The sequence below is a fragment of the Tursiops truncatus genome, chromosome 8 (genome assembly GCF_011762595.2).
Source record: "Tursiops truncatus isolate mTurTru1 chromosome 8, mTurTru1.mat.Y, whole genome shotgun sequence".
Taxonomy (NCBI): Eukaryota; Metazoa; Chordata; class Mammalia; order Artiodactyla; family Delphinidae; genus Tursiops; species Tursiops truncatus.
In genome coordinates, this window is record NC_047041.1 from 23,576,074 (window position 1) to 23,596,739 (window position 20,666).

General features: G+C 38.8%; 1 protein-coding gene across 2 annotated transcripts in view; it reads right to left on the reverse strand.

Annotated features, from left to right (window-relative positions):
• Window positions 1-444: 444 nt before the first annotated feature.
• DDX10 (DEAD-box helicase 10) overlaps window positions 445-20,666 on the reverse strand; it is a 288,051-nt gene continuing 267,829 nt past the window's right edge. For both annotated transcript variants that reach the window (XM_033862078.2, XM_073808237.1), the window contains one exon: window positions 445-2,874. In XM_033862078.2, the coding sequence (XP_033717969.1) occupies window positions 2,697-2,874 (178 nt within the window). In that variant the 3' untranslated portion in view covers window positions 445-2,696. The remainder of the gene's footprint in view (window positions 2,875-20,666) is intronic.

Genomic DNA, 20,666 nt, shown 5'->3' on the forward strand with positions numbered 1-20,666 from the left:
GGTGTTGGTCTTATTCTCTCCAACCTCTCAGAAGCAGCCTCCATTTGACCAGAAAAAATTGCTGCCAAAGGCCCCAGATCGACATCCTCCCTTTTTAGGAATTCCCCATGGGTAGGGAATCTTTCTTTCATATTCTGTACTTTACTCTCAAGGAAGGAGTCTTTCCGTCCTTACCTGAGTATTATACCCACGTCTGGGCCAATCTCTGAGTCTAGGAAATAGCTTGGCCAGTCAGATTTAGGTCATGCGCCCCCAACTACACCACAGCTAAAACAGTAACAATTTAGTCTACCGAAATATATATTTGTTACCTGAGTTTTCAAACAGCACTATTCTGATGTTTTAACCAGTTTTCAAATTTCAGCAAACTAAAGTTCCTTACAATGTATGTATTAGTCAGGATCCATTCAGGTCTAGGGACAGAATACAGCTCAAACTAGTTCATGAACCAAAGGCCTTGCAGTATATTTATTCAATGCTTACATATATAGAGTAAAAAATAAGTAAAAATTCCTTATTTGGATTAGAAAAAACAAAATCTAAAACTGCACAGAGTGAATTCAGTGGTAAACCTTTAGTTTTGTTTTTTTAAAATTAATTAATTATTTTTGGCTGTGTTGGGTCTTCATTGCTGTGTGCAGGGGCTACTCTTCGTTGCAGTGCACAGGCTTCTTGTCGCGGTGGCCTCTCTCTTGTCGCGGAGCATGGGCTCTAGGTGCATGGGCTTCAGCAGTTGTGGCGCCTGGGCTTAGTTGCTCCACGGCATGGGGCATCTTCCTGGACCAAGGCTCAAACCCATGTCACCTGCATTGGCAGGCAGATTCTTAACCACTGCACCACCAGGGAAGGCCAAACCTTTAGTTTATATACTCTTGCATCTTTTTGCCCTTTGAAAATATTCAAGAGATCCTGTACCAGCAACCTTAATTTCAAAATCATCCCAGGTTGTTATACCCCAAATTCCTTTCTCATCTGTTTTCTCCATTATAGTCATTCTTGCCCATTGTAGCCATTTCATCCAGTTCTCATTTCCACCATTTTATATCCTTCCCACCAGAGGTAATAGAGCAATGCACTACCACACACTTTCAAAAACTGTCTTGGTGTTTTACTGTCCATTCATTAACTCAAAAAGCCTTTATTGAACCTATTATAGGGCAGGTGCTGTGTCTGGCTCTGGGGATACACAGGAGGGATAAACACATTCCTTATGCTCTCAAGAAACTTGTCTTACAACAGGGGCAACAGGCTTATAAACAAATGTCTTCAACATTACATAATAAGCACTGCAACAGAAGTAAGAAACATGCCAGATCAATGCTATGAAGAGAATTCTGACAACACGGAAGATTGGCCTAGAAAAATGTGAGGCAGGAAGCACAATGACCAGTTAGGAGATCACTGCAGAAATCTGAGCAGGTCATGATGAGAATGTAACTCTGCCTGAAAGCAGAAGCTGTAAAGACAGAGAAGAAACAATGGAGATAAGAGAGTCATTATGAAGAAGAATCAATAAAACCATCAAAGTGAAGGGTGGGGAAAGGGAGAAGCTGAGGAGTTGTCAAGTTTCTCATTTTGAGGACTAAAAGATGTTGGTGTTGCTCATGAGGATACCAAGCAAGAAAGTAGGAGAAACTTTTCAGAGACAAATATGGACTTAGGCTGAGATGGAAGCAATTATGGATATTCCCTTCCTTGGATTCATGAATCATTTGTACCAGTAAGCAAAAATTATTTTTGTTTGTGCATGGAGTGGAAAGTAGGAAAGGGAGAGAATAAGGAGAAGATGACAAATCATGATCAAATCAGTGGTGTCATGCCAAGGCACAGATTTCTTTCCCTGTGAAGAATTTGCCAGTTACTTATAACCAAAAGAGGCTCTGTGTTATTCTACTCATTATCAGGAGCTGGCTCTGGGCAGGGATCTGTGGTACCTGCTGCAAAAGGCACTTGTAGAAGACCTACAGCATACTAGGTGCTCACTAACAGATCTGGTTTTAGATCACTAAGTCTTCAGAGTCAGGATTTCTATTTATAAATGGCTACCAAGTCTGCAAGTGTAAGTTAAATGATATCTTTAGGAAGGCTAATTTAAGAATATGAAAGATTCACTATTTCAGGAATTGGCCAAACATTTTAATCTTAACAAACTTCCCTTGAGAATGCTCTCATATTTCTGGATACAATGAAAACATTAATATTTTATTTTATAGGAAATATGTTTATTATTGATCATGGCAATTAAAAAATATTAATTTTTTCTCAGGGTTGGTCCATCATACTCATCATACTCTTTCTCTGAGCAATTTTGTTTAATATTACAGAGAAACTTCTGTATGGTAAGCAAAACAGGAATTTCCAACAATGAAACAAGGTCTCTAGAACTTGCCAGTAAAACAAAGGAAGCATTTCCAGTGATAAGATGTAGGAACCCATGGATAAAATCTAACAGAGCACAGGCTGGAAAATGGGATCAGGAAATTTTATAATCCACCATCACTGTGAGTTTGCTCTGGGATGGTGCAAGCATGGCCTGTGAAAGGGGCTTAGAGGTATGATAGTTCCTGTCTGAAGAATGGGTCCTTTGGGCATGGGACTCATGTTACCTACGTGCCCCAAAGCCAACTGTTTTTTCAACTTCTTGCCCACATAATCATGACTAGAGGTTTCAAGGAGAAGACAAGAGCAAGTACTATTTAGCTTTGACTTTTGAGCAGATGTAACACCAGCTCTTCATCCTCGGCTAAAGACAGGCCTGTATCCAAAGGCTCTGAGGTTTCCCACTTGGTCTTCTTTCTGTCATGACTTGTGGGTCCCACGTCTTCCACTTCACTGTCGTTCTTTTTCCTCATTGCCTTCTTCTTCTTGGTATCACTGGTGGGAACAAATCCAATGATTTACTTTATAAATAAATAAATCCATTATTATGAAGTCAAACACTTAAAATAGAACAAAATTACCAATAACAGATACTTAGTAAAGTGATATTATTCAAGAGGGAAAGAAGCTATAACAACATCAGGCTATCTGTGTCATAGTAACTACCTTCCCATTAACAGATGTGGGGAGGGGGCCTATCATATACCAGGCACTGTGCAGGGTACATTGTATACACTGTGTCATCCAACCCTCACAGTAATTCTAGGAAGCCCTGGATATATCATTCACAATATGAGGACACCAGTTGGCCCACATTCTGGCTCCAGACTGGCTCCAATCTGCGCTTGTCCTGTCACATCAAACAGTCTCTATACAGTTAGGTTATCATTTAGGTAGCAGTAATATCTGTTGTGATATATAGATCATGAATAAAATAGAATCTGAAATGTTAAGTTACAAATTACTTAAGACATCAAGTAAATCTGCCCCATTTAAATCTGTATCTAAGACTCACAAATGGTCTGAAGAAAACATAAACACTACTGCAGTATTCGGCACACACTTGAGGCACAGACCATAAAAATAAAACTAATTTCTGAAGGTAGAGAAAAGCACTTGATACATTAAAATCAGAAGAGAAAGCAAAACATCCTCAAGGCATTTTAACATACCATCATCATGTTCAAAAATGACCAAATTATTGGATACAAGTTTAAAACAAAATAAAAAATCCATCTAGTAGCAATGGCAGTAGCAACTATTTATTAAGGGCTTACCAAGGGTCTGGCACTGTGCTACATGCTTTACATAGATTACAACATTTATCTTCATGACAATCCTTGGTGTGGTGAGCACCAGCCTCATTCTACAATGAGGTTAAAAGAGGTTAATGACTGAACCTAGATTATGCACATGGAATTCAAACCCAGAGCTGAATTACTCTAAATTCAGCCCCAAAGTCAGACAATCGAAAGCAAAATGTATTCCAAGCATACGATGTCTTCCAAAAGAGAATAAATTGCTCAAGTTACAATGGACTCTATTATGCCTTAAGAAGATAGTGGGGATATCAAAGTGAATGTGCCTAATCAGCATATCCAGTTCTGACCAGCCTGAAGCAAAACTGTAAACTATTTCCCCATTCACCTCCCAGAAATGCCCAGTACTCTGACTCAGCAGCCATTCTCTCTCACCACTGGAGGAAAGACAAACTATGAGGTTATTTAAAGCTACAAATAATCATATTTTAAAAGGGTGGGTATGTACCTACAGAGATGAACATGAAAGAGTTCCCTATAATGGGAATTCAGTCAGTAAACAAAGTTACTCTTAGTGGAAAGAGGACTCTAAAAAAAAGTACTGAGTCCTAAAATCTGCTTGATTATGGCCAGTATGGTGCCAATTCCACCGGGCTAGAGTACCATGATTTATTTGGAACAAGTTAATACTGATTTTTGCCCTGCCTGTATTTCAAGTGCATCTAAGAGCAGCTCATCAGAAGCAGCCTAATTAGTGGGCTTTACTAACGCCTCCTTTCTTAATGTGCTCTGCACACTATATTCTGTGCAGGAAATAGCTGGTTCAGATACTAAAAAAAAAAGATGGAAAATTTATGTAGATGGAAAATATTTTCAGAATTAGCAGCACTGCTGCTTTGTGGACCAGTTCAAATTTTAAAAAGATATTTTATACTACTTTCCATAGCAAAAAAGTGGTCACTGGTAGAACAAATTAATTATTAAATAATGATTTAGATATTCTACAGGTAACTTACTAAAATGGGGGAAAATGTTATGAATCTAGACAACATTCATTTCCCAAAAAGGGAATAATGTAATAAATCTGGTAAACATTTAGTCAGAATATGGTCATAATTTGGTATCTTCAGAAAAGGACTCGGGGGGGACCTTCAAGATGGTGGAGGAGTAAGACATGGAGATCACCTTCCTCCCCACAAATACATCAGAAATACATCTACATGTGGAACAACTCCTACAGAACACCTACTGAACACTGACAGAAGACCTCAGACTTCCAGAAAGGCAAGAAACTCGCCATGTACCTGGGTACGGCAAAAGGAAAAAGAAAAAACAGAGACAAAAGAATAGGGACAGGACCAGCACTTCTGGGATGGAGCTGTGAAGGAGGAAAAGTTTCCACACGCTAAGAAGCCTCTTCACTCGTGGAGATGGTGGAGGGAGAATGGGGGGTGGGGGAAGCTTCGGAGCCACGGAAGAGAGCTCAGCAACAGGGGTGGAGAGGGAAAAGCGGAGAGATTCCCGCACACAGGATCAGTGCCAACCAGCACTTACCAACCTGAGAGGCTTGTTTGCTCACCAGCCAGGGTGGGGGGGTGGGGCCGGGAGCTGAGGCTTGAGTTTCCGAGGTCAGGCCCCAGGGAGAGGACTGGGGTTGGCTGCGTGAACACAGCCTGAAGGAGGCTAGTGTGCCACAGCTAGCTGGGAGGGAGTCTGAGAAAAAGTCTGGAACTGCCTAAGAGGAAAGAGACCATTGTTTTGGGGTACGTGTAGAGAGGGGATTCAGAGCACTGCCTCAATGAGCTCCAGAGATGGGCACAAGCCGTGGTTATCAGCTTGGACCCCAGAGACAGCCATGAAGCACTAAGGCTGCTGCTGCTGCCACCAACAATCCTGTGTCCAAGCACAGGTCACTATCCACACCCCTCCACCGGGAGCCTGTGCAGCCCGCCACTGCCAGGGTCCCATGATCTAGGGACAACTTCCCCAGGAGAACACATGGCACGCCTCAGGCTGTTGCAATGTCATGCTGGCCTCTGTTGCCGCAGGCTCGCCCCGCATTCCAATTATGACCACCGTACCCGTCCCTCCCTGTGGCCTGAGTGAGCCACAGCCCCTAATCAGCGGCTCCTTTAACCGCCTCCTGGCTGGGCAGGGAAGAGATACCTGAGGGTGACCTACATGCAGAGGTGGGGCCAAAACAAAGTTGAACCCCAGGACTGTGCGAACAAAGAAGAGAAAGGGAAATTTCTCCATGCAGCCTCAGGAGCAGTGGATTAAGTCCCCACAATCCACTTGATGTACCGTGCATCGGCTGAATACCTGAATAGACAATGAAATGTCCCAAAATTGAGGTGGTAGACTTTAGGAGCAACTGTAGACTTGGGGTTTGCTGTGTGAGACTGATCTGTTTCTGATATTTATGTTTATCTTAGTTTAGTTTTTAGAGCTTGTTATCATTGGTGGATTTGTTTATTGGTTTGGCTGCTCTCTTCTTTATTTTCTGAATTATTATTTTCTTTATGTTAATAATTTTTAAATTTTTTCTTATTTTTAAAAATTTTTTTTCTTTCTTTTCTTCTCCCTTTTGTTTTGAGCCATGTGGCCGACAGGGTCTTGGTGCTCCAGCCTGGCGTCAGGCCTGATCCTCTGAGATGGGATAGCCAAGTTCAGGACACTGGACCACCAGAGACCTCTGGGCCTGAGTAATATCAATTGGCAAGAGCTCTCCCAGAGATATCCGCTTCAGTGCTAAGACCAGCTTCACCCAACAGCCAGCAGTTGGATGCCCCATGCCAAACAACTAATAAGAAAGGAACACAACCCCATTGATTAGCAGAGAGGCTGCCTACAATCATACTAAATTGACAGACACCCTAAAACACACCACTGGATGTGGCCCTGCCCACCAGAGAGACAAGATCAAGACTCATCCACCAGAACACAGGCACCAGTCCCCTACACCAGGAAGCCTACACAATCCACTGAACCAACCTCACCCATTGGGGGCAGACACCAAAAAACAACATGAACTACAAAACTGCAACCTGTGAAAAGGAGAACACAAACACAGTAAGTTAAACAAATTGAGAAGACAGAGAAATATGCAGCAGATGAAGGAGTAAAGTAAAAACCCACCAGACTAAACAAATGAAGAGTAAATAGGCAGCCTACCAGAAAAAGAATTCAGAGTAATGATAGTAGAGATAATCCAAAATCTTGGAAATAGAATGGAGAAAATACAAGAAACATTTAACAAGGACCTAGAAGAACTAAAAAGAAAAAATGATGAACAACACAATAAACAAAACTAAAAATTCTCTAGAAGGAATCAATAGCAGAATAACTGAGGCAGAAGAACGGAGTGACCCAGAAGATAAAATAGTGGAAATAACTAGCACAGAGCAGAATAAAGAAAAAAGAATGAAAAGAAATGAGGACAGTCTCAGAGACATCTGGGAGAAAATTAAACACACCAACATTCGAATTATAGGCGTCCCAGAAGAAGAGAAAAAGAAAGGGTGTGAGAAAATATTTGAAGAGATTATAGTTGAAAACTTCCCTAACAAGGAAATAGTCAAGTCCAGGAAGTGCAGAGAGCCCCATACAGGATAAATCCAAGGAAAAACACACCAAGACACAAATTAATCAAACTATCAAAAATTAAATACAAAGAAAAAATATTAAAAGCAGCAAGGGAAAAGAAACAAATAACATACAAGGGAATCCCCATAAGGTTAGCAGCTGATCTTTCAGCAGAAACTCTGCAAACCAGAAGGGAGTGGCAGGACATATTTAAAGTGATGAAAGGGAAAAACCTCCAACCAAGATTACTCTACCTGGCAAGAATCTCATTCAGATTTGAAGGAGAAATTAAAATATTTAGAGACAAGAAAAAGTTAAGAGAATTCACCACCACCAAACCAGCTTTACAACAAATGCTAAAGGAACTTCTCTAGGCAGGAAACACAAGAAAAGGAAAAGACCTACAAAAACAAACCCAAATCAATTAAGAAAATGGTAATAGGAACATACATATTGATAATGACCTTAAATGTAAATGGATTAAAAGCTCCAATCAAAAGACATAGACCGGCAGAATGGATACAAAAACAATACCCGTATATGTGCTGTCTACGAGAGTCACACTTCAGATCTAGGGACACATTCAGACTGAAAGTAAGAGAATGGAAAAAGATATTCCATGCATGCAAATCAAAAGAAACCTGGAGTAGCAATTCTTATATCAGACAAAAGAGACTTTAAAATAAGGACTATTACAAGAGACAAAGAAGAACACTACACAGGTGATCAAGGGATCAATCCAAGAAGAAGACATAACAACTGTAAATATTTATGCACCCAACATAGGAGCACCTCAATACATAAGGCAAATGCTAACAGCCGTAAAGGGGAAATCAAAAGTAACACAATAATGGGAGGGGATTTAACACCCCACTTTCACCAATGGACAGATCATCCAAAATGAAAATAAAAAAGGAAACACAAGCTTTAAATGACACATTAGACAAGATGGACTTAATTGATATTAATAGGACATTCCATCCAAAAACAACAGAATACACTTTCTCAAGTGCTCATGGAGCATTCTCCAGGATAGATCATATCTTGTGTAACAAATTAAGCCTTGGTAAATTTAAGAAAAATGAAATCGTACCAAGTATCCTTTCCGACTACAACACTATGAGACAGGATATCAATTACAGGAAAAAACTGTAAAAAATGCAAACACATGTAGGCTAAACAATACGCTACTAAATAACCAAGAGATCACTGAAGAAATCAAAGAGGGAATAAAAAATACCTAGAAACAAATGACAATAAAAACATGACGACCCAAAACCTATGGGATGAAGAAACAGCAGTTCGAAGAGGGAAGTTTATAGCAATACAATCCTACCACAAGAAACAAGAAACATCTCAACTAAACAACCTAACCTTACACCTAAAGCAATAAGAGAAATAAGAAAAAAAAAAACCTCAAAGTTAGCAGGAGGAAAGAAATCATAAAGATCAGATCAGAAGTAAATGAAAAAGAAATGAAGAAAATAATAGTAAAGATCAATAAAAATAAAAGCTGGTCTTTGAGAAGTTAAACAAAATTGATAAACAATTAGCCAGACTCATCAAGAACAAAAGGGAGAAGACTCAAATCAACAGATTTAGAAATGAAAAAGGAGAAGTAACAACTGACACTGCAGAAATACAAAGGATCATGAGATTAATACAAGCCAACTATATGCCAATAAACTGGACAACCTGGAAGAAATGGACAAATTCTTAGAAAAGTACAACCTTCCAAGACTGAAACAGTTAGAAATAGAAAATATAAACAGACCAATCACAAGCACTGAAATTGAAACTGTGATTAAAAATCTTCCAACAAACAAAAGCCCAGGACCAGATGGCTTCACAGGCGAATTCTATCAAACATTTGGAGAAGAGCTAACACCTATCCTTCTCAAACTCTTCCAAAAAATAGCAGAGGGAGGGACACTCCCAAACTCATTCTACGAGGCCACCATCACCCCGATACCAAAACCAGACAAAGATGTCACAAAAAAAAAACTACAGGCCAATGTCACTGATGAACATAGATGCAAAAATCTGCAACAAAATACTAGCAAACAGAATCCAATAATGTGTTAAAAGGATCACACACCAGAATCAAGTGGGATTTACCCCAGGAATGCGAGGATTTTTCAACATATGCAAATCAATCAATGTGATACACCATATTAAAAAACTGAAGGATAAAAACCATATCATCATCTCAATAGATGCAGAAAAAGCTTTTGACAAAATTCAACGCTCATTTATGATAAAAACTCTCCAGAAAAGTGGACATAGAGGGAACCTACCTCAACATAATAAAGGCCATATATGACAAATCCACAGCCAACATTGTTCTCAATGGTGAAAAACTGAAACCATTTCCTCTAAGATCAGGAACAAGACAAGGTTGTCCACCCTCACCACTATTATTCAACATAGTTTTGGAAGTTTTAGCCACAGCAAGCAGAGAAGAAAAAGAAATAAAAGGAATCCAAATCAGAAAAGAAGAAGTAAAACTGTCACTGTTTGCAGATGACATGACACTATACATAGAGAATCCTAAAGATGCTACCAGAAAACTACTAGAGCTAATCAATGAATTTGGTAAAGTAGCAGGATACAACATTAATGCACAGAAATCTCTTGCATTCCTATACACTAATGACGAAAAATCTTAAAGAGAAATTAAGGAAACAATCCCATTTAACAATGCAACAAAAAGAATAAAATATGTAGGGATAAACCTACCTAAGGAGACAAAAGACATGTATGCAGAAAATCTATAAGACACTGATGCAAGAAATTAAAGATGATACAAACAGATGGAGAGATATACCATGTTCTTGGATTGGAAGAATCAACATTGTGAAAATGACTATACTGCCCAAAGCAATCTACAGATTCAACACAATCCCTATCAAACTACCAATGGCATTTTTCACAGAACTATAACAAAAAATTTCACAATTTGTGTGGAAACACAGAAGATCCTGAATAGCCAAAGCAATCTTGAGAAAGAAAAATGGAGTTGGATGAATCAGGCTCCCTGACTTCAGACTATACTACAAAGCTACAGTAATCAAGACAGTATGGTACTGGCACAAAAACAGAAATATAGGTCAATGAAACAGGATAGAAAGCCCAGAGATAAACCCACGCACATACGGTCACCTTACCTTTGATAAAGGAGGAAAGAATATACAATGGAGAAAACAGAGACTCTTCAATAAATGGTGCTGGGAAAACTGGACAACTACATGTGAAAGAATGAATTAAAACACTTCCTAACACCATACACAAAAATAAGCTCCAAATGGATTAAAGACCTAAATGTAAGGCCAGACACTATAAAACTCTTAGAGGAAAACACAGGCAGAACTCTCGGTGACATAAATCACAGCAAGATCCCTTTTAACTCACTTCCTAGAGTATTGGAAATAAAAACAAAAATAAACAAATGGGACCTAATGAAACTTAAAAGCTTTTGCACAGCAAAGGAAACTACAAACAAGACGAAAAGACAATTTTCAGAATGGGAGAAAATATTTGCAAACGAACCAACTGACAAAGGATTAATCTCCAAAATATAAAAGCAGCTCATGCAGCTGAATATGAAAACAGCAAACAGCCCAATCCAAAAATGGGCAGAAGACCTAAATAGACATTTCTCCAAAGAAGATATACCGATTGCCAACAAACACATGAAAGGATGCTCAACACCACTAATTATTAGAGAAATGCAAATCAAAACTACAAGGTGATATCACCTCACACTGGTCAGAATGGCCATCATCAAAAAATCTACAAACAATAAATGCTGGAGAGTGTGTAGTGAAAAGGGAACTCTCTTGCACTGCTGGTGGGAATGTAAATTGATACAGCCACTATGGAGAACACTATGGAGGTTCTTAAAAAAACTAAACATAGAGCTACCATACGACCCAGCAACCCCACTACTGGGCATATACCCTGAGAAAACCATAATCCAGAAAGTCATATACCACAATTTTCGTTACAGCAGTATTTACAATAGCCAGGACATGGAAGCAACATAAGTGCCCATCGATAGATGAATGGATAAAGATGTGGCACATATATACAATGGAATATTACTCAGCCATAAAAAGAAACGAAACTGCGTTATCTGTAGTGAGATGGATGGACCTGGAGTCTGTCACACAGTGAAGGAAGTCAGAAAGAGAAAAACAAATACCATATGCTAACACATATATGAAATCTAAAAAAAAAAAAAAGGTTCTGATGAACCTAGAGGGAGGAAAGGAATAAGGACGCTGACCTAGAGAATGGACTTGAGGACACGGGGAGGGGGAAGGGTAAGCTGGGACAAAGTTAGAGAGCGGCATTGACATATATACACTACCAAATGTAAAATAGTTAGTGGGAAGCAGCTGCATAGCACAGGGAGATCAGGTCAGTGCTTTGTGACCACCTAGAGGGGTGGGATAAGGAGGGTGGGAGGGAGATGCAAGAGGGAGGGGATATGGGGATATATGTATATGTACAGCTGATTCACTTTGTTATACAGAAGAAACTAACAACACTGTATAGCAACTATACTCCAAGAAAGACCTGAGAAGAAAAAAATACTAAATAAAACATGACAGCTACTTCAACTTAAAAAATAAAATAAAAAATAATAAATTAAAAAATAATAATAAAAAGAAAAGGGCTCTTCTAAATGGTTTGGCACCAGAGGGTGATGTCAGCAACATGGCTAAATGAGATATCCTCGCTCATGTTCCCTCCCAACCACAATCCGGCATCTGTCCATGGACAAAAGTGCCTTTGTGGGAGCTGTGGGATCTAGCACCATTACACTAAGAGGCCCGGGAAGAGTCTGTCCCAATCATGTGTCGGGTAAGAGGTATAGAGACCTGTCCCAGGTGTGAACCCTGCAGTGGCCCACAAACCACCGCTGCAGTCCCTCTTGGCAGTGGAATAACAATATTTATATAATCAGCCACACATAAGTGAGCCTTTATGGAAGTCCAGGTCTCCTGTGGAGAAGTTCCAGCATACCAATGCAGCAAAAAAACACGAGTTTGGACACACTGGAGACAGTAAATGGAACAGTTTGACTTTATTCATATCAACCCTCCTCCAAAGTGGCACAGTTCAGGGCCAAGAAAGATCTTCTTGGCCTGTGATTTTTCCTATTGGGGAAAGTGAGAACATATGAGTGAGTGAGTGCCTGGCTTCCCCTACTATACAAAACTTCCTCCCCATTTCTCTCTCACCCTATCCAGAGTACTAAATAATGAGCTGCATGGGGTGGGGACTGAGTGGGGAAGAGGCTAGAAGAGTGGCAGATAGGACTCTCAGAGGTAATTAAAAGGACATGAATCCTACTAACTATACCATGAATTCCTTCAAGAAGCCTACCTACGAACTGCTGGAGACGCCCTGCATGTAGATCCCTCCAACTGGCCCATGGGCACCCCTAGGGCTCCATGGGCCTCACCCACACCCCTGTCCACCCTGTATCCAGATCCCTGTAAGTGCTCCTGATGTTGGTGGTGAGAGTGAGCTTTGGCAGATACCTAGTGAGCATGACCCAAACCTGCAGGTCAGGGAGAGGCCACAAGCTTCAGCTTTAGTATCACCCATGGGAAAACGAAAGGGAAGCTATCAGTATGCATCCTGGTGCATTGCAGAATGAAGAGAAGGTACACAAGTTTAAGAATTCTCCCACAAAAGGGAGCAAGAAGCACAGAGCAGGCATATCTATAGAAAGTCTGAGAAAGCCTCAGAATCCCTAGGAGGGCTGACAAAAGGTATTCTCTCCTGAAGGCAGTTAATAAAGACCGGAGAAGTTGACTGCTACTGCAAATGTGACGACAGCAACACAAAACCTGAAACATGAAAAATCAAGGAAACATGACACCACCAAAGGATCACAATAATCTTCCAAAAACCTATCACAAAGACATGAAGATCTACAATTTACTGGATAAGGAATTCAAAATAGCTGTTTTAAGGAAGCTCAACGAGGTACAAGAAAACACAGAAAGAAAATTCAACAAAATCAGGAAAACAGTACACAAACAGAGTAAGAAATTCAACAAAGAGACAGAAATCATTAAAAAGTACCAAACAGAAACTCTGGAATTGAATAATACAATGAATGAAATGAAAATCTCAAAAGAGAGAATCAACAGCAAATGGATCAAAGAGAAGAAAGAATCTGTGAGTTAGAAGACAGGAATTTTGACATTATCTACTCAGGGGAGAACAAAAAAAAAAATAATAAAAAGAGTGAGGAAAGCCTGTGTGATCTATGGTAAATTCTCAAAGGAAACAACTTGTGAATTACTGGAATCCCAGAGGAAGAGGAGGAAGAAGGGGTAAGAAAACTTACTGAAAGAAATCACAGCTGAGAAATTCCCTAATCTGTGTAAAGATCTGGATACCCAAGTTCACGAAGCTCATGGGTATCCAAACAAACTCAACTTAAAGAGATCTCCTCCAAGACATATTATAATAAAATTGTCAAAAATCAGAGAAAAAGACTGAATCTTAAAAGCAACAAGAGAAAAGAAACTTGCAGCTTACAAGGGAGTTCCCATAAGACTATTAGCATATTTCTCAGCAGAAACTTTACACACCAAGAAAGAATGTGATGATATAAGCAAAAGTGTTGAAAGGAAAAAAACCTGCCAACCAAGAATGCAGTCATCCCTCAGAATTCATGGGGAGTTGGTTTTGGGACCCCCCTTCTTCCCCCTCCCAGTGATACCAAAATCTGCAGATGCTCAAGTACCTATATAAAATGGTGTAGTATTTGCATGTAACCTACTCACACCCTTCCATATGCTTTAAATCATTCCTAGACTACTTTTAATACCTAATAAAATGTAAATGCTATGTAAACAGTTGCTGGTGCATGGCAAATTAAGATTTTGGTTTTTAGAACTTTCTGGAATTTTTTTTCCTTGAGTATTTTCGATTCACAGTTGGTTGAATGTGGATGTGGAACCCACTGATACAAAGGGCTGACTGTACTCTATCTGGCAATGTTGTCCTTCAGAAATGAAGGAGAGAGAAAGTGTATCGCAGACAAAAAAAAGCTGAAGGAATCCATCATCACTAGACCTGCCTTAACAACAACAAATAAAAATGCCGAAAGGAGTTCAAGTTAAATCAAAGGACACTATTTAGTACATGAAAATATCCAAGACACTGGGTAAAGGTAAGTATACAGTTAAATTCAAAATATGCTACTACTGTAATACGGTGGTGTGTTCAACATTTAACTCTAGTATAAAGGTTAAAGGGCAACAGTATTAAAAATAACTATAGCTACAATACTGGTTAATAAATACACAATATAAAAGGAGGTAAACTGTGATATCAAAAACGTAAAAAGAGGGGAGTAAAAGGGTAGAGGTTTTGTATGTGATTAAAATAAGCTGTTATCAGTGTAAAATAGACTATTATCTATCTATAAGATGTCTTCTGTAAGCTTCATGGGAACCACAAAGCAAAAACCTACAGCAGATTCACAAAAGATAAAAAGAAAGGAATCAAAGCATACCACTCTAAGAAATCATCAATTCACAATGGAAGGTAGCAAGAGAAGGAAAAAAAGGAACAAGGGAACAACAAACAGCCAGAAAACAATACAATGGCATTAGTAATTCCTTACCAATCAATAATTATTCTAAATGTAAATGGATTAAATTCTCCAATCAAAAGGCATAGATTGGTGGCATAGATAAGACCCAACTATACGCTACCTACCAGAAATTCAGTTCACCTTTAAGAACACATAGTCTCAAAATGAAGGGCTGGAAAAAAGATATTCCATGCAAGTAGAAACCAAAAGAGAGCAAAGGTAGCTACTTACATCAGACAAAATATACTTTAAGCTAAAAATGGTAACAAGAGACAAACAATATCATTATATAAAGACAAAGAGGTCAATTCATCGAGAGGATATAACAATAATAAATACACATAGACCAAACACTGGAGCACCACAATATATTAAATATTAACAGATCTGAAGACAGAAATAGACAACAATACAATAAGAGAAGGGGACTTTAGTATACCACTTTCATCAATGGCTAGATCATCCAGACAAAAAAAATCAGTAAGGAAATGCTGGATTGGAACTACACTTTAGAGCAAAGAGACTGAACAAAAATATACAGGACATTCTGCCCAACAGCAAAGGAATACACATTCTTGTCAAGCACACTCAGAACATTCTTCGGAAACACTATATGATAAGTCACAAAACAAATCTTAGCAATTTCAGTAGACTGAAATCATACCAAGTATTTTTATCAACCACAATGGTATGAAACTAGAAATTAATTATAAGAAAACTGAAAAATTCACAATATGTGGAAATTTAAAAACACAGTCCTGAACAACCAACGCGTTGAAGAAGAAATAAAAAGAGAAATCAAAAAACATCTCAGGGCTTCCCTGGTGGCGCAGCGGTTGGGAGTCCGCCTGCTGATGCAGGGGACGTGGGTTCGTGCCCCGGTCCAGGAGGATCCCACATGTCGCAGAGCGGCTGGGCCCATGAGCCATGGCTGCTGAGCCTGCATGTCTGGAGCCTGTGCTCCACAACGGGAGAGGCCACAGCAGTGAAAGGCCCACATACCGCAAAAAAAAAAAAAAAAAAAAAAAAATCTCAGAAAGCAGCAGAATACACTTTCTTCTCAACTGCACACGGAACACTCTCCAGGATAGATCACATCTTGGGTCACAAATCAAGCCTCAGTAAATTTAAGAAAACTGAAATCATGCATCTTTTCCAACCACAAAGCTATGAGATTAGAAATCAGTTACAGGAAAAAAAATGTAAAATACACAACACAAGGAGGCTAAACAATATATTACTAAACAATCACTGGATCACTGAAGAAATCAAAGAGAAAATCAAAAAATACCTAGATACAAAGGACAATGAAAACATGATGACTGAACCTATGGGATGCAGCAACAGCAGTTCTTACTGGGAAATTTATAGCAATACAATCTTCCCACAAGAAAGAAGAAAAGTCTCAAATAAACAACATAACCTTACCCCTAAGGCAATTAGAGAAAGAATAACAAACAAAACCCAAAATTAGAAGGAAAGAAATCATAAAGATAAGAGCAGAAATAAATGAGAGATGAAGAAAACAAGAGCAAAGACCAATGAAACTAAAAGCTGGTCCTTTTTGAAGAAAAAAAAAATTGATAAACCTTTAGCCAGGCTCATCAAGAAAAAAAGGGAGGGCTTCCCTGGTGGCGCAGTAGTTCAGAGTCTGCCTGCCGATGCAGGGGACACGGGTTCCTGCCCCAGTCTGGGAAGATCCCACATGCCATGGAGCAGCTGGGCCCGTTAGCCATGGCCACTGAGCCTGCGCATCCGGAGCCTGTGCTCAGCAATGGGAGAGGCCACAACAGTGAGAGTCCCGCGTACCGCAAAAAAAGAAAAAAGAGAGATGACTTAATAAAATTAGAATAAAAAAGAGAAGTTACAATGGACACCACAGAAATACAAAGCATCGTAAAAGACTATTACAAGCAACTATACACCAACAGACAACCTTGAAGAAATGGACGAGTTCTTAGAGGTACAACATTCCAAGACTGAACCACGAAGAAATAGAAAATATAAACAGACCAATTACAAGTATTGAAATTGAAACTGTGATTAAAAATCTTCCAACAAACAGAAGTTCAGGAACAGATGGCTTCACAGGCGAATTCTATCAAACATTTAGAGAGGAGTTAACACCTACCCTTCTCAAACTCTTCCAAAAAATTGCAGAGGAAGGAACACTCCCAAACTCATTCTACGAGTCCACCATCACCCAGATACCAAAACCAGACAAAGATATCACAAAAAAAGACAATTACAGGCAAACATCACTGATGAACATAGACGCAAAATTCCTCAACAAAATACTAGGAAACCGAATCCAACAACACATTAAAAGGAACATCATGAAAGATTGGTTCAAGATGGCGGAGTAGAATGATGTATGCTCACTCCCTCTTGCAAGAGCACCAGAATCACAACTAACTGCTGAACAGTCATTGACAGGAAGACACTGGAACTCACCAAAAAAGATACCCTACATCCAAAGACAAAGGAGAAGCCACAATGAGAGGGTAGGAGGGGCGCAATCACAATAAAATCAAATCCCATAACTGCTGGGTGGGTGACTCACAAACTGGAGAACACTTATACCACAGAAGTCCACCCACTGGAGTGAAGGTTCTGAGCCCCATGTCAGGCTTCCCAATCTGGAGGTATGGCAACGGGAGGAGGAATTCATAGACAATCAGACTTTGAAGGCTAGTGGGATTTGATTGCAGGACTTCGACAGGACTGGGGGAAACAGAGACTCCACTCTTGGTGCGCACACACAAAGTAGTGGGAAACACAGAAAAGAAAAGGAACTACAAAAACAAACCCATAACAATTAAGAAAATAGTAATAGGAACATACATATCGATAATTACCTTAAACAAGAATGGATTAAATGCTCCAACCAAAAGACACAGGCTTGTGAAATGGACACAGAAACAAGACCCATATATACATATTTGTCTTCAAGAGACCCACTTCAGAACTAGGGACACATACAGACTGAAAGTGAGGCGATGGAAAAAGATATTCCATGTAAATGGAAATCAAAAGAAAGCTGGAGTAGCAATTCTCATATCAGATAAAATAGACTTGAAAGTAAAGAATGTTACAAGAGACAAGGAAGGACACTACATAATGATCAAGGGATCAATCCAAGAAGCAGATATAACAATTATAAATATATATGCACCCAACATAGAAGCACCACAATACATAAGGCAACTGCTAACAGCTATAAAAGAGGATATCAACAGTAACGCAATAATAGTGGGGGACTTTAACACCTCACTTACACCAGTGGACAGATCATCCAAACAGAAAATTAATAAGGAAACAGAAGCTTTAACTGATACAATAGACCAGATAGATTTAATTGATATTTATAGGACATTCCATCCAAAAACAGCAGATTACACTTTCTTCTCAAGTGCGCATGGAACATTCTCAAGGATAGATCACATCTTGGGTCACAAATAAAGCCTCAGTAAATTTAAGAAAATTGAAATCTTATCAAGCATCTTTTCTGACCACAACACTATGAGACGAGAAATGAATTACAGGGAAAAAAACGTAAACAACACAGACACATGGAGGCTAAAGAATACGTTACTAAATAACCAAGAGATCACTGAAGAAATCAAAGAGGAAATCAAAAAATACCTAGGGACAAATTACAATGAAAACACAACGATCCAAAACCTACGGGATGCAGCAAAAGCAGTTCTAACAGGGAAGTTTATAGCAATAGAAGCCTACCTCAAGAAACAAGAAAAATCTCAAATAAACAATCTAACCTTACACCTAAAGGAACTAGAGAAAGAAGAACAAACAAAACCCAAACTTAGTAGAAGGAAAGAAATCATAAAGATCAGAACAGAAATAACTGAAATAGAAACAAAAAAAAACAATAGGAAAGATCAAGAAAACTAAAAGATGGTTCTTTGAGAAGATAAACAAAATTGATAGCCAGACTCATCAAGAAAAAGAGGGAGAGGACTCAAATCAATAAAATTAGAAATGAAAAAGGAGAAGTTACAACAGACACCGCAGAAATACAATGTATCCTAAGAGACTACTACAAGCTACCCTTTGCCAATAAAAGGGATACCTGGAAGAAATGGACAAATTCTTAGAAAGGTATAACCTTCCAAGACTGAACTAGTAAGAAATAGAAAATATGAACAGACTAATCACAAGTACTGAAATTGAGAGTGTGGTTAAAAATATTGTGACAAACAAAAGTCCAGGACCAGATGGCTTCACAGGTGAGCTCTATCAAACATTTAGAGAAGAGCTAACACCCAATCTTCTCAAACTCTTTCAAAAAATTGCAGGGGAAGGAACACTCCCAAACTCATTCTATGAGGCCACCATCATCCTGATACCAAAACCAGACAAAGATACTACAAAAAAAGAAAATTACAAACAAATATCACTGATGAATATAGATGCAAAATCCTCAACAAAATACTAGCAAACAGAATCCAACAACACATTAAAAGTATCATATACCATAATCAAGTGGGATTTATCCCAGGGATGCCAGGATTATTGAATATATGGAAATCAATCAATATGATAGACCATATTAACAAATTGAAGAATAAAAACCCCATGATCACCTCAATAGATGCAGAAAAAGCTTTGACAAAATTCAACACCCATTTATGATAAAAACTCTCCAGAAAGTGGGCATAGAGGAAACTTACCTCAACATAATAAAGGCTATATATGACAAACCCACAGCAAACATCATTCTCAATGGTGAAAAACTGAAAGCATTTTCTTCCAGGATCGGAAAAAGACAAGGATGTCCACTCTCACCACTATCATTCAACATAATTTTGAAAGTGCTAGCCACAGCAATCAGAGAATAAAAAGAAATAAAAGGAATACAAATTGGAAAAGAAGTAAAACTGTCACTGTTTGCAGATGACATGACACCATACACAGAGAATCCTAAAGATGTCACCAGAAAACTAGTAGTGCTAATCAATGAATTTGGTAAAGTTGCAGTATACAGAATTAATGCACAGAAATCTCTTGCATTCCTATACATTAATGATGAAAAATCTGAAAGAGAAATTAAGGAAACACTCCCATTTACAACTGCAACAAAAGGAATAAAATATCTAGGAATAAACTTACATAGGGAGACAAAAACCTGTATGCAGAAAACTGTAAGACACTGATGAAAGAAATTAAAGATGATAAAAACCGATAGAGAGATATACCATGTTCTTGGATTGGAAGCCTCAATATTGTGAAAATGATTATACTACCCAAAGCAATCTACACATTCAATGCAATCCCTATCAAATTACCAATGGCATCTTTCACAGAATTAGAACAAAAAAATCTTAAGATTTGTATTGAGACACAAAAGACCTCAAATAGCCAATGCAGTCTTGAGGGAAAAAAAACGGAGCTGGAGGAATCAGACTCCCTGACCTCAGACTATACTACAAAGCTACAGTAATCAAGATAATATGGTACTGGCACAAAAACAGAAATATAGATCAATGGAACAGGACAGAGAGCCCAGAGATAAACTTACCCACCTATGGTTAACTAATCTATGACAAAGGAGGCAAGGATATACAATGGAGAAAAGACAGTCTCTTCAATAAGTGGTGCTGGGAAAACTGGGCAGCTACATGGAAAAGAATGAAATTAGAACACTCCCTAACACTATACACAAAAATAAACTCAAAATGGATTAGAGACCTAAATGTAAGACCAGACACTAAAAAACTCTTAGAGGAAAATATAGGAAGAACACTCTTTGACATAAATCACAGGAAGATCTTTTTTGGTCCACCTCCTAGAGT